We start from the raw sequence: 12,255 nt of genomic DNA, 5'->3' as shown, positions 1-12,255 counted from the left end.
GAGATATCAAGCACCGAGCCACGTGAAAGTATGGCAGAGCTACAAGAAGAGGTTATCTCGCTGAATTCTGATGTTTTGTGAGAAAATCCCCATTGTAAAGGTGGTGTACTTATTCAATGGGCCCTTAGGATTATGTTTCTTGAACAGAGTTACTCGGAATGTTCCAAAAATGAAGTTTAGTCTCATTTTGGTTACATTTTGTGTACAATAGTAAGCCTTTTGTGACAAATTAAAAGTTTAAGGTGTTTTTATCAATATGGCCACCAGATGGCAGTGCATTCATAGCCTTTGTCTTTTCCTACTTCATATTCACATAATAAGCATAGACTGCGTGGACACCCATTGGCAAATGGTGCTCTTTACCTTATATATTATTCCTAATGTTTATTATTTTATTCATGCAAGAGAGCAACTCACTGTAATTAACCCAAAATAAGGCACTGTGCATTGTTACATTTATGCAGCCATTTGGACTCACATTTATTGGTCTAATCCAGACCTGGGCATTCTACGGCCCGCGGGCCGCATCCGGCCCTTTGCGCATCCCTGTCCGGCCCGCGTGAGGCCAATCATAAATTACAAAATACATTTGAAAAAGTATCTATGTCGAGTGTGCAATACAACGGTGCTGCTTTTGTTTTGAAAAGCATTATTTGTATTACTTCAGTGTGGACATATGCGCGTGTGCGATTGTGAGTGAATTGAACGGCGCAATCACAAATTACAAAATAAAGTTTAAAAAACATCTATGTCGTGCGCGCAATACAACTGTGCTGCTTTTTTTTTTTAAATGTGTTATTTATGGGCGTATGTCCGGGGGGAACCTGTGAGTGAAGGTGCATAGAGACAAGTGATGAGACGCTAAAAAAAGAAAAGTTGATGACGAATGCCGTGTTTTTAACAAGACATGGACTGGCAAGTATTTCTTTACATAAATTAAAGGTAATGACGTGTGCTTAATTTGTGGTACACAGCTTGCTGTGTTTAAAGAATATAATTTGAATCGCCACTACACGATGAAACACGAGGGAAAATACCGGAATGTGTCTGATGAAGAGCGCACAAGGGAGGCCGATGCGTTGATGGTAAAACTGCAAACCCAACAAGGACTTTTTGCCATATTTCACACCCCCAGAGATGCAGCCGTCAGGACAAGTTTCGTCATTTCTCACAAAAGCGCCAGAAAAAGTAAGGCGTTTTCTGACGGAGAGTTTATTAAGGAGTGCGTATTGGACTTTGTTGCGCTGATATGCCCGGAGACATGGACTGTTTTTCGCTGGCTTTAATTGGATGAGAGCTGTGATGTACGTGACACCGCCCAGCTGCTCTTCTTCTTACGTGGGATAACTGCAGACTTTCAAATCACGGAGTAGCTGGCAGCCATGCAGTCAATTAAAGAGACAACCACAGGTAATGACTTGTTCACATAGGTAAATGCGTGTTTGGACATGTTAGGAATGAAATGGGACAAGCTGGCAGGTGTGACAATCCAATCCACTTTATTTACATAGCACATTTAAACAACAAAATGTTTCCAAAGTGCTGCACAACAATATTAAAAACAATATTCAAATAGTATCCTTAGCTCCACCAATGACTGAATAAAAAGAAAAAACAATTACATATAAAACCAATATAAAAAACAATATAAAATAAATATGATTAAAAACTATTTTTAACAACGGATGGTTGTCCAAATCTGACGGGGAAAAATGTTGGATAATGCAGGATAAAGTGACCATCAAAAGCAATCTGCTTTTGTATAAAGTTAAGTTAGGTTAAATTAAATTATTATTATTATTAATTATTATTATTATTATCATCATTATTATTTATCTTACGGTATATCAAAAATAATATTGAGCAAAATTTAATTGAAATATTGTTGTGTGGCCCTCCAGCAGTGCTCGGGTTGCTTATGCGGCCCCCGGTGAAAATTAATTGCCCACCCCTGGTCTAATCGAAAGTCAAGGCCCGCGGGCCGGATCTATGGCTTCTGGGATGATATTTGATTAGTATTAGAACCGGCCCGCAGGCCACAGCCGCCTGCTGCTGTTTCGCACACAGCAATACTTCATCAGTGTTGGTGCTAAGAATTTTCAAAATGGGGTCCCAAGGATCCCATCAGGTCATAAAAATGGGGTCCAACAGTAAATTTTTGGGGTCCAACTTTTTTGTAACCGTTTTGAAACCAAATGATAAATGTATGCATTATCCTGTTATATCTCACATTCTATGTTGTGTTTTGAAAAAGGTTGTCATAAACGTTACTTAGTTCATTAAAAAAAATAATACAAAAGAAAACACATTTTTATGCATATGTAAATTTATTCAGTTATAAACATTCATTCACTTTCTACTTTCCTTCATTGATCTAAACTTTACCGCTGCCGGTAGTTTTTTCTATATTTTTATTGAAATATTTTCAGAATATGTTTGTTTTATTTTTGGCCAAAGTAAGTCAAAGAAAACAATCTTAAGTTGTCTTCATTTTTTTGTTTTAATGCCATGATTTTAATAGTCCGGCTAGAGTGTGCACAGATTTTCCTCCATGCGGCCCCTGCGCTAAAATGATAATTTTTACATTTTCCTGAGGGAACTCTCCTGAAGGAATCAATAAAGTACTATCTATCTATCTATCTATCTATCTATCTATCTATCTATCTATCTATCTATCTATCTATCTATCTATCTATCTATCTATCTATCTATCTATCTATCTATCTATCTATCTATCTATCTATCTATCTATCTATCTATCTATCTAGTCCAAATGCTGCAAATGACAAGTATTTTGTAGAGTTGAAAGAAACGGGACAGTTTATTTTGCTTGAAAATACTTTTATTTTTGTTTTCAAACTAGTGCAAATACATGCAAAAAGAAAACCCTGTAAGCAGGCCTCCCAAAGCCTGAAAGCGTCCACCGTCCAGAGAAATACTTGGAAATACGCTTGATCCCGTGTGGTTCTGAACGCCGCGTTACACCATTTGACCTTCTGGTTGACTGAAATGTGCGGAGCCAGGCCCCGGCAGACACGTAGAGTCCAGCAACATGTGCTAAGGGCCAAGTGATACACACCACTTACGAACACCTACATCCATTTAGCCACATTCATTATTGACGAATACAAAACCACTCAGTCAAATCTGAGCTCATTTAAAGATTCTCTCTGCCGTTGGCCACATAAAAGATTCATCCCTTTTTCGGGAACAATACTTGGGGAACGTCACTCACGGCCGACGCATTGATTAACTCAGGGAGGAGGAAGAAACTAATAGGTGGAATTGAACTGAAATGAATGTGTGTTTTTCTGGATCATTTGATTCTACTACTGTATAACCCAGTAGTAGTAGCTGAGCATTAACTTAGGGCCTGATCTACTAAGAGCAAAGAACTAAATTGCGTGAACTATTAGTGTGATGCGGGTGAGATACTAAGACTTCATGCAAAATTGTCAACTAGTGCAGACATGGTGCAGACCACCCTATTTATCGTATGTCCTACGCTTTGAACCCTGCGGCTTACAAAACTGATTTTTCTTCGATAACGGCCGTAATGTGTTGTGTTTGATAAATAGTTTTCTTAAAACACCCACAGAGACACTGAAATGGTGTGTTATTGTTTGTGCTATGGTGCCATCTTTTGGACAAGTTCGCTCACTGCACTTACTACGCTCACTACAGTATTTCCTTCTGTTTCTTGCCTTGAACCGGAAGTGTCTTTCCGTCTACTCGTCTCCCATAGTGTTTTTACTCGTGTGGTTTTTCATTCATCCCTCCAAGTAACGATTGTACGTTTTACAATATAGCTAAAACAAATTCATACTTATTAAACCGTCATCATCATCATCAGCCGTTGTCAGTCCACTGCTGGACGAAAGCCTCAGCATGTTTCTGCCATAGTGAACGATCTTAGCACCCCCTGTTCCTCGCCTTAACGAACCGCCATCTTGGTCTGGAGCTCTGGAATTGCTGGGGACTGGGGGCCGTCTTCTTGGCGCACTCTTCATGCTGGTTATTAGCCTACACCTTCCACGCTGGCTTGGTGCGGGTTGGAAAGGGTATTTTATATCAGAGATCCTTCTCCTAGACTAATTGCCTTACTGGGCTGTTGAACTTAGTCTGTCCTGTTGGTTGTCTGCGCCCCAATTACCCAGGGACCCGTCATATGTTTAATAATAGTATTTTTATGAATATTTGTATGTGCTATTGTTAAGTAATCAAGCTAGCGTTGTTAGCGTCTTTGTTAGTATTATTAACTTACGATGACATTTTTTTGTATTGTTTCAGCTTCCAATTCTTCAGTAAATTCACCAAAACATTATTGTGGAGTTATTGAGTCTGTTTAAATGATTGGAGAGCTAGCTTCCGTAGCGAGTGGATCCATTATGATGACTTCTATTTTGTTTGATCATCCATTTCACTGCTGTGTTACAGGCACAGTTTAGAAACAATTAAGGTACCGTATTTTTCGGAGTATAAATCGCTCCGGAGTATAAGTCGCACCGGCCGAAAATGCATAATAAAGAAGGAAAAAAACATATATAAGTCACACTGGAGTATAAGTCGCATTTTTTGGGGACATTTATTTGATAAAACTCAACACCAAGAATAGACATTTGAAAGGCAATTTAAAATAAATAAAGGCTGAATAAGTGTACGTTATATGACGCATAAATAACCAACTGAGAACGTGCCTGGTATGTTAACGTAACATATTATGGTAAGAGTCATTCAAGGAACTATAACATATAGAACATGCTATACGTTTACCAAACAATCTGTCACTCCTAATCGCTAAATCCCAAGAAATCTTATATGTCTAGTCTCTTACGTGAATTAACTAAATAATATTATTTAATATTTTACGGTAATGTGTTAACAATTTCACACATAAGTCGCTCCTGAGTATAAGTCGCAACCCCGGCCAAACTATGAAAAAAACTGCGACTTACAGTCCAAAAAATACGGTATGTAAATAAACATTTACAAAATATTTCTGTGTAAATAACTCATATTATAACATTAATATCTGTGACTTATAGCCCGGTGCGGCTAACATATGGAAACCTATATTTTTCTACTGAAATTTTATTGGGTGCGGCTTATATAATGGTGCACTCTATTGTCCGGAAAATTCGGTAAATGAAAATTTTGGGTGTACTACCTGCTGTCTCCATGGAGACACTCATTTCCCTCAACATTCATGGCATTATATGGCCAACCTGTGCTGTTTTGTTATGTTGTTGAACATGCAGCACATAAATATAATGTGCGTCTCCTTTTCTGGGCAATACGGAAGTGCAATCTTGACAACAAAACCTATTTGTAGCACACCAAAAGTGCATTCTAGGGGGCGCTCCGGTGTTGTGATGGTGCATCTGGAATCGCCCAGATGCAAAAAAATACATGTTACAATAAGTTTTTTCAGTAATGAATAAACGCCATTTTAAGAAAACGCCAGGAGATACCAAAACAAATCAATTGAATTTGTTTTAATCCGCCATTTAAGTCATCCAGCATTTATAAAATTACAAAAGGATATTGCTGAATAGACGATACGTCTAATATTTTTTATTTGTGACGGACCAAGTATGTTGATACACACGTAGGATGGAGAATTATTGTAAAGGGGAACTGCACTTTTTTTTTTGGAATTTTGCCTATCGTTCACAATCATTTTGAAAGACATGACGACAGATTGATTATTTTTTTATGCATTTGAAATATTAAATAAACGTAAATAAAAGTCTGCTTACAGCAGTGCCAAAGGGAGCTCCACTATTCTGCCTATAAAATCCAATAAATAACCATTCAAAAAGCGCCAACAATACTTCATTTACTTTTCATGACTTAAATATTAACCAAGTATTAGTGATATTGTTATTGTAAACGCTAACGCAGACAAACTACTCATAGCGGCGCCGTGATCACAAGCTTATCCCAATGTTTACATCATCAAGTGGTCTGCTGCTTCCTCGCTTCCTTGCTCCCTGTAAGTTTATCATAGATCATAAATCATGCCTCTAACCTGAAAGGTAGATGGCTGACGATATATTCCGACAAGTTGGTACACTTTGACAGCCATTTAGTACCCAAAAATGGACAGGACGACACACCCCACCCCGTTTCTTTTTGAAGGTTATGAGACATTCTTCATCTATATGGGAATACATATAGATAGATAGATAGATAGATAGATAGATAGATAGATAGATAGATGGATAGATAGTACTTTATTGATTCCTTCAGGAGAGTTCCCTCAGGAAAATGTAAATATGAACATCCCAGCAGTCAGCATCCTAATGACAGCAGACCTTGTACAGTAAGTGATGTTTTATCATGTTTGTTGGCTCTCATAAAGTCTGCAGTGAGCAGAAATCAGTGATGAAGAAAAGAAATATGCAAATGTGATGCGTTTTTTAAATTAATGTGCCGCATATGCTTAAAATGATCAAAATACGTAAATATTAAATGTTATTATAAATATGTCCGTTATTACACTACATATATACTTAAATCGTGTATATAAAATATTAATAGAGGTGTTTGGAATTTTTTTAGGGGCTCTATAGACTGCAGTGTAAGCAGACTATTTATTGAATTTATTTTATATTTAGAATGCATTCAAAAACATCTATCTGTCATCATGTCTTTCATAATGATTGTGAACGATAGGCAAAATTCCCCAAAAAAGCACAGTTCCCCTTTAACAGAGTCTGTCTTTGCAGCGCGATTGCCTCCTTTCTTAACAGACATTTGTGCATAACTGGGCCAGTTAGCAGGCACATTTCAAAAGTGCTAAATATAGATGTAAAACAGCGACCAGTTTTAGCTTTGCTAAATCACATTGTAAGGGCTTAATGATCATATTTGTATCTACTCCTCCCAGGATTGTGGGAGTTCTAACAATCAGAATATATTCTGCATATTCATAACACGCTAAATGAATTGCACTCGTTATTTTAGGAAACGCAATCCTTTGCGCACAAGCTTAGTAAATCAGCTTTGCATGTGCTATCAAGTTTGCACATATTTTAATACATGCAAACCTTTAGTAGATTAGGCCCTGAGTGTTGCTGTTTCCACAAGCACCATTTTGTCTTTAAAGAACCGATAAATAAACAAATGGTAATATAGAAGAAAAAAAATTGAAACACGTTAAACATTCCACATTTCTGTTTCCTGGCTTTTTTCTGTTGCGTCGTTTTCTCCCACACGTTCTGCCTGGCGTTTCCTCCCCAGGTGTCCTGATTTCCGGTGACAAGCAGAATAACTGCACCGTTACTCTGCTTCCTATAGCGCTGAGAGAGTTGCAGCAGTCATGGACCATGCTTTTGAAATTCACTTTTTTCCACTGTCTATAGTAAATACTTTGTGTTGTTTTGTGTTTCCTCCCGCAAATTCTTTGTTGTTCCTTTTTGCCTTTAACTTTGATTTAACTTCCCAGTAATTTGGCAGCACTTATCCCTTGCGCTGTCACTCTTTGTTAGCCTTATTTTATCTGAGCACCAAATAAAGACCCCACTGTTCCTCCATCAGGGATCGAACCAAACACTAACCGTCACACTTGACTGATTCCTTAATCAATTACTCTCTTACTTCCCCATCTTACCAGGGTCAGTTAAATGCTCATAAGCTTTTGTGCATATTTGTGGTTTGGGGAAGACCCTTCTTTGTTACGCATGACTGGTTTAGGCATGGTTGGAAGGCATTGGTATATAAGAACCAAAACCGAGCCCTTATCTCCCTGGGGACGTCGCGGCGCGGTTGGGAGAGTGGCCGCGCCAGCAACCTGAGGGTACCTGGTTCAATCCCCAGCTTCTACCAACCTAGTCACATCTGTTGTGTCCTTGAGCAAGACACTTCACCCTTGCTCCTGATGGGTCGTGGTTAATGCCTTGCATGGCAGCTCCCGCCATCAGTGTGTAAATGTGTGTGTGAATGGGTGAATGTAGAAATAGTGTCAAAGCGCTTTGAGTACCTTGAAGGTAGAAAAGCGCTACACAAGTATAACCTATTTACCATTTACCATTGATCTCAACCAAACCTTTGGGGTGGACTGTAGATTATAAATCAGGCCCTCTGTCAGATCCAACATCAGTGACATCTGACCCACCAAATGTTTTTCAGTTATCGATTTCAGTACGATTTTATTGACTTCCAGTAAGTGTTACAACTAAGTATGATACCTCCTTTCAAATTCCGTATTGGTTCAGCTCTACTTATCGCCTTGAATGCATCAGTTGGAACCAGGCACATTACCAAAAAATGGCGCTAGAGGAGAATGTGGGTCACTTGTGGCTATGTGTCTCCATGTAAGGAGATGTATGCCATTTAAGAAGAGAATTACGGCAACCACAAAAACTGGGCAAACCAACAAAGTGGTGATTTTGCAGGGTCATACTGAAGCGTCCTGTGTTAACAGACAGCGACCTTAGTTGTTTGTCATTTCTAGTCATGTATCTTCATGCTACAATGACCATGTGCTAAACCAGCAGTAGTTGGCTAACCAGTCACTACAAATAATACCTTGTGGTATCTAATTTGCTAGTGGAAAAGCCAATTGGTTACTTCGGCCAGCAAGTCCTTTTGACAATGTCCTTTACTGATGTCTCTCAAACAATGACAGACGTTTCTGGTAACAATCATATTTGATGTCCTCACTGCCATCCGAAATCCTGTCCTGCCATCTGATAAAAGCGCTGGTTGTGCGGCTTGTAAAAATCCCTCAATGTCTGCATCAACTCTTGGTCAATGGAGGCGTGCGTCCTCCCTTTAGTCTTTCCCAGGCAGTGAGGTTTACTGCTCCCCTCTGGCTTCTTCAGACACGGGAAGCCTTTAGTTTTGTTGAAGTAGAAGTGTTTGTCTGTGATAATCCTCTGGAGGCCCAGAAAGTCCTGGACTTTCCCCACTTCCCCAGCGGGGTCTGAGATGAGCCTTTCCCCACTTACTAGATGGACCTGGCTCCGGGGGAACCAGGTCAGCCAGCGCTCCAGGTGCTGGGCGTACAAGCCGATCCATAGAGGGCTCCACTGAGCATCAATCTGACCTGAAACACAGATACAGTTATCTAAGTTGCCATTGATGGTCACAAAAGAAATAGATTTCTAGGCCTTATAATACATACAATAAAATACAAACACAGGGTTAAACACACATACGTATTAAGAAGATTACCATACTATCTAAAAATTACCATTTGTCTTACAGTGTTATAAATAACACAAACACTAATTCATTATTTTGCATTCTCAAACATTACAACTCAAGTTAGCTTTTAAATATGGACATTTACAAATGTGGTTATTATTTTTCTTAGTCATCCTACATTTGTCCTTCTGCTTGTTGCTGGACAGAATTTGTACAATTCGATAGGGCATTTAAGGATAAACAATTGAATTCCTGCTCTATATTCAATATAAAAACAGTACCTACCATACGACTTTATTATCTTTGTAAAGGCATGTTTTTTACACAATTTTGTACTGGATAGTTACAAGTTGTGCATGTGTACCTAAGTGTCCAGTTACTATGTGAACTGCGTACTAAGTGGGAGAAACTGATAAATTCCATCAAATACGGAGATTATATCTGACCAGCAGAGGCACTGCTTGCAAACCGGCATAATTTTACATTTTATCATGTAAGGGTGATGATCGCTATTTCGGAGAACCCCTTGTGAATTTTTGCATTCAGCCCCAACAGACTCTAAAATTTGCTTTGCTGACCAATTGTGCGGTTCTTGAAAGCGAGGTTCTGGAAAGGAGGGATGTCTGGAGTCTTTGAGATGATCTGCGTGTAGTCTGATATCGCTCGGGTCACAGGGTCCCGCACAACCACAATCAGCTTTACGTCTTGTGACATCGCATGAACTCGTGCAGGGGTTTCCACGGTAACAAAGTAGCGAGGCGTCTTCTCCATTACTATCTGGCCATCCAGCGCTTTGGGCATCATACTCCTGCAAGTACATAAAACTTTGTTAAAGTACAGGAGCTTCAAATGGAAAGAAAGCTAACAATGTTAATGTTTGCATGGCCTTTTAAACGGCAAAGAACCAAGCAACTTTAACTTACACCAAGTTAATGTCACGTGCTTCATGATACTGCTGTAGAATAAAAGAAAGGATGATGATTATGATGGAAAAGTAATGTCTAAAGAACTTCCGTATCCGTATATCCATTGTCCATTGCTTATCCAGGTCCCTCTCAGAAGGCCAAGCTCTGCACCCCATAACTGAGGTGCCCAGCCATGAATCTGCAATATTGTCCTCCAAATCACTCACCAAAGCATGTAGTTATAATTGAAGGTAGGAACGTGTGGTCAGAGTTGAAGGTAGGAACATATATCAGTCGGTTAATTGAGACCTTTGTCTTTTGCTTCAGCTCTCTTCTCAACACAACAGCGACTGCAATGATCTGATTGTTCATCTCACAAGTTATCGTTCCCTCACTGGTGACAAAAATACTTGAACTGAGGCAAGACTTCCTTCCCAAACAGATTTGGACAGACTTATTCCTATCCCTGAGTCTTCACACTCGGTTGCAAACCACCCCAGTAAATGCTGAAGGACACAGCCTGATAATGCCATGAATTTGTCTTCAAATAGAAAAAGCCCACCAAATTGGACAACCTCAATTCCTTGGCTCCGTCTTGAAATTCTGTCCATAAACGTAATTAAAAGAACTAGTGACAGAGGGCAGCCATGGTGGAGGCCAATGTTCACTGTGAAAAGGTTCTACTTATTGCGGGTAATGCGAGCCAAGCTTCTTCTCCTAGTTATAAAAGGATCGAAGGCCCGTAGTAGTGGACTCCAAACCCCGTCTTCCTGCAGCACCATCCACAGTGCACCATGAGAAACAAGGTCATGTGGACTGGTTAGGCAAATCCTCACGTACCCTCCAGTATCCCGGCAAAGGTGTACGGCAGTTCCACAACACAGGAGTAGACATTTTCAAGAAGGCTGTGGGGTGGTATCACCCTATACCCAGAACATACTCTGCAGTCCTCCTTTCTGCCAATCCAGAGGTGCCATTCCTGACTTCCACGTAATGGTTAACAGATGTGTCATGCATGACAGTCCTGCAACATCCAAAACCTTGAGGTCATTGTTCTCGGTCAATACCATCCACCCTCATGCCGTATCACTAAGGAGTTTCAATTACCTCAGGTACCATGGTCACAAAGCTAATCAGTATGTTCGTGTTTGTGACCTCAAGCTCTGCTTTCTCAATCGAAGGTGTGCCAGTGGGGTAAGTATCACTTCCACTGTCAAACTACAGTTGGATAAATAATTATTTGATCCCCTGCTGGTATTGTAGGTTCACCCATTTACACAGACATGAACAATCCAGAATTTCATGGTACGATTGGTATGGCATTTTCTTCTGACAGACAGAGACAGAATATTTACAAAAAAATCTGAAAAAAGACAAAGATAATAGTTCCCTTGCATTCGATTGAGTCATATACGTGTTTGGAGATCTTAATGTGCTTCTTCCTGAGACACTGCTTTGTTGCCTTGATTTTTGGTCATTGTCATGCTGGCAAACCTATCTTCAGTCTTCTGGCTGAAGCCAGGAGGTTCCCCCTTCCAAAATTCCTTCATTGCTGTGAAGTCTTCTTCTACCCGTATCATAGAAACAGCAAAAAAAAAAGCTCCATGTTTCCACCTCCATGTATGAGAGTGGAGATGGTCTTCTTGCGGTCATATTCTCCCAACACGATGAGTTCAGTTGATGCAGAAGAGTTGGTCTCTTCTGCCCCTCATCACATTCTCCAAAGCCTTCTCTGAAGAATTTAGGTGTGCACTGACAAACTTCAATCAAGTCTTTATTGTTGTGTCGTTTTTGGGGCATACCCAGACAATCACAGTAGTTTTCACAGCATTTAAGGCAGGACAGTAGGTGGGGTGGAGGGTTAATAAACAGTCACATGTTTGAGGAGTGTTATGTCGTTACAGCAGCAGCGTTTTTGGAGGTGTGAAGATAGACAGGGGCAGAAAAGGGGCATGCTCTCACAGCCTGAGGATAAAGAATGTGAGACATTCTTGTGGTCCTGGCGCGAATAGATCCGTACCTTACACTCACTGATCCTGTCGATACGTTATTGTTAGAACACTATGTTGTTTTTACACTGTTGTTTCTATACAAGTTACGTTTATACTGTATGCAGTATAACCATGTCAAGTTTGCCTCTTGGCTCTAAAGCACAAAATGTCTCACTAAAAATGTGTTACTTATTAACAGTGCTATC

General features: G+C 39.8%; 1 protein-coding gene across 1 annotated transcript in view; it reads right to left on the bottom strand.

The window, feature by feature from the left end:
• Nucleotides 1-1,590: 1,590 nt before the first annotated feature.
• Nucleotides 1,591-12,255, bottom strand: part of hs3st3l (heparan sulfate (glucosamine) 3-O-sulfotransferase 3-like) — a 61,855-nt gene continuing 51,190 nt past the window's right edge. The window contains exons 2-3 of the mRNA XM_062056353.1: nt 9,732-9,961; nt 1,591-9,052 (exon numbers count right to left, since the gene is read on the bottom strand). Of these exons, the coding sequence (XP_061912337.1) occupies nt 8,664-9,052; nt 9,732-9,961 (619 nt within the window). The 3' untranslated portion in view covers nt 1,591-8,663. The remainder of the gene's footprint in view (nt 9,053-9,731; nt 9,962-12,255) is intronic.

Source organism: Entelurus aequoreus, linkage group LG08 (assembly GCF_033978785.1).
Source record: "Entelurus aequoreus isolate RoL-2023_Sb linkage group LG08, RoL_Eaeq_v1.1, whole genome shotgun sequence".
NCBI classification, from domain to species: Eukaryota; Metazoa; Chordata; class Actinopteri; order Syngnathiformes; family Syngnathidae; genus Entelurus; species Entelurus aequoreus.
This window is presented reverse-complemented; position numbering and strand designations above follow the sequence as displayed.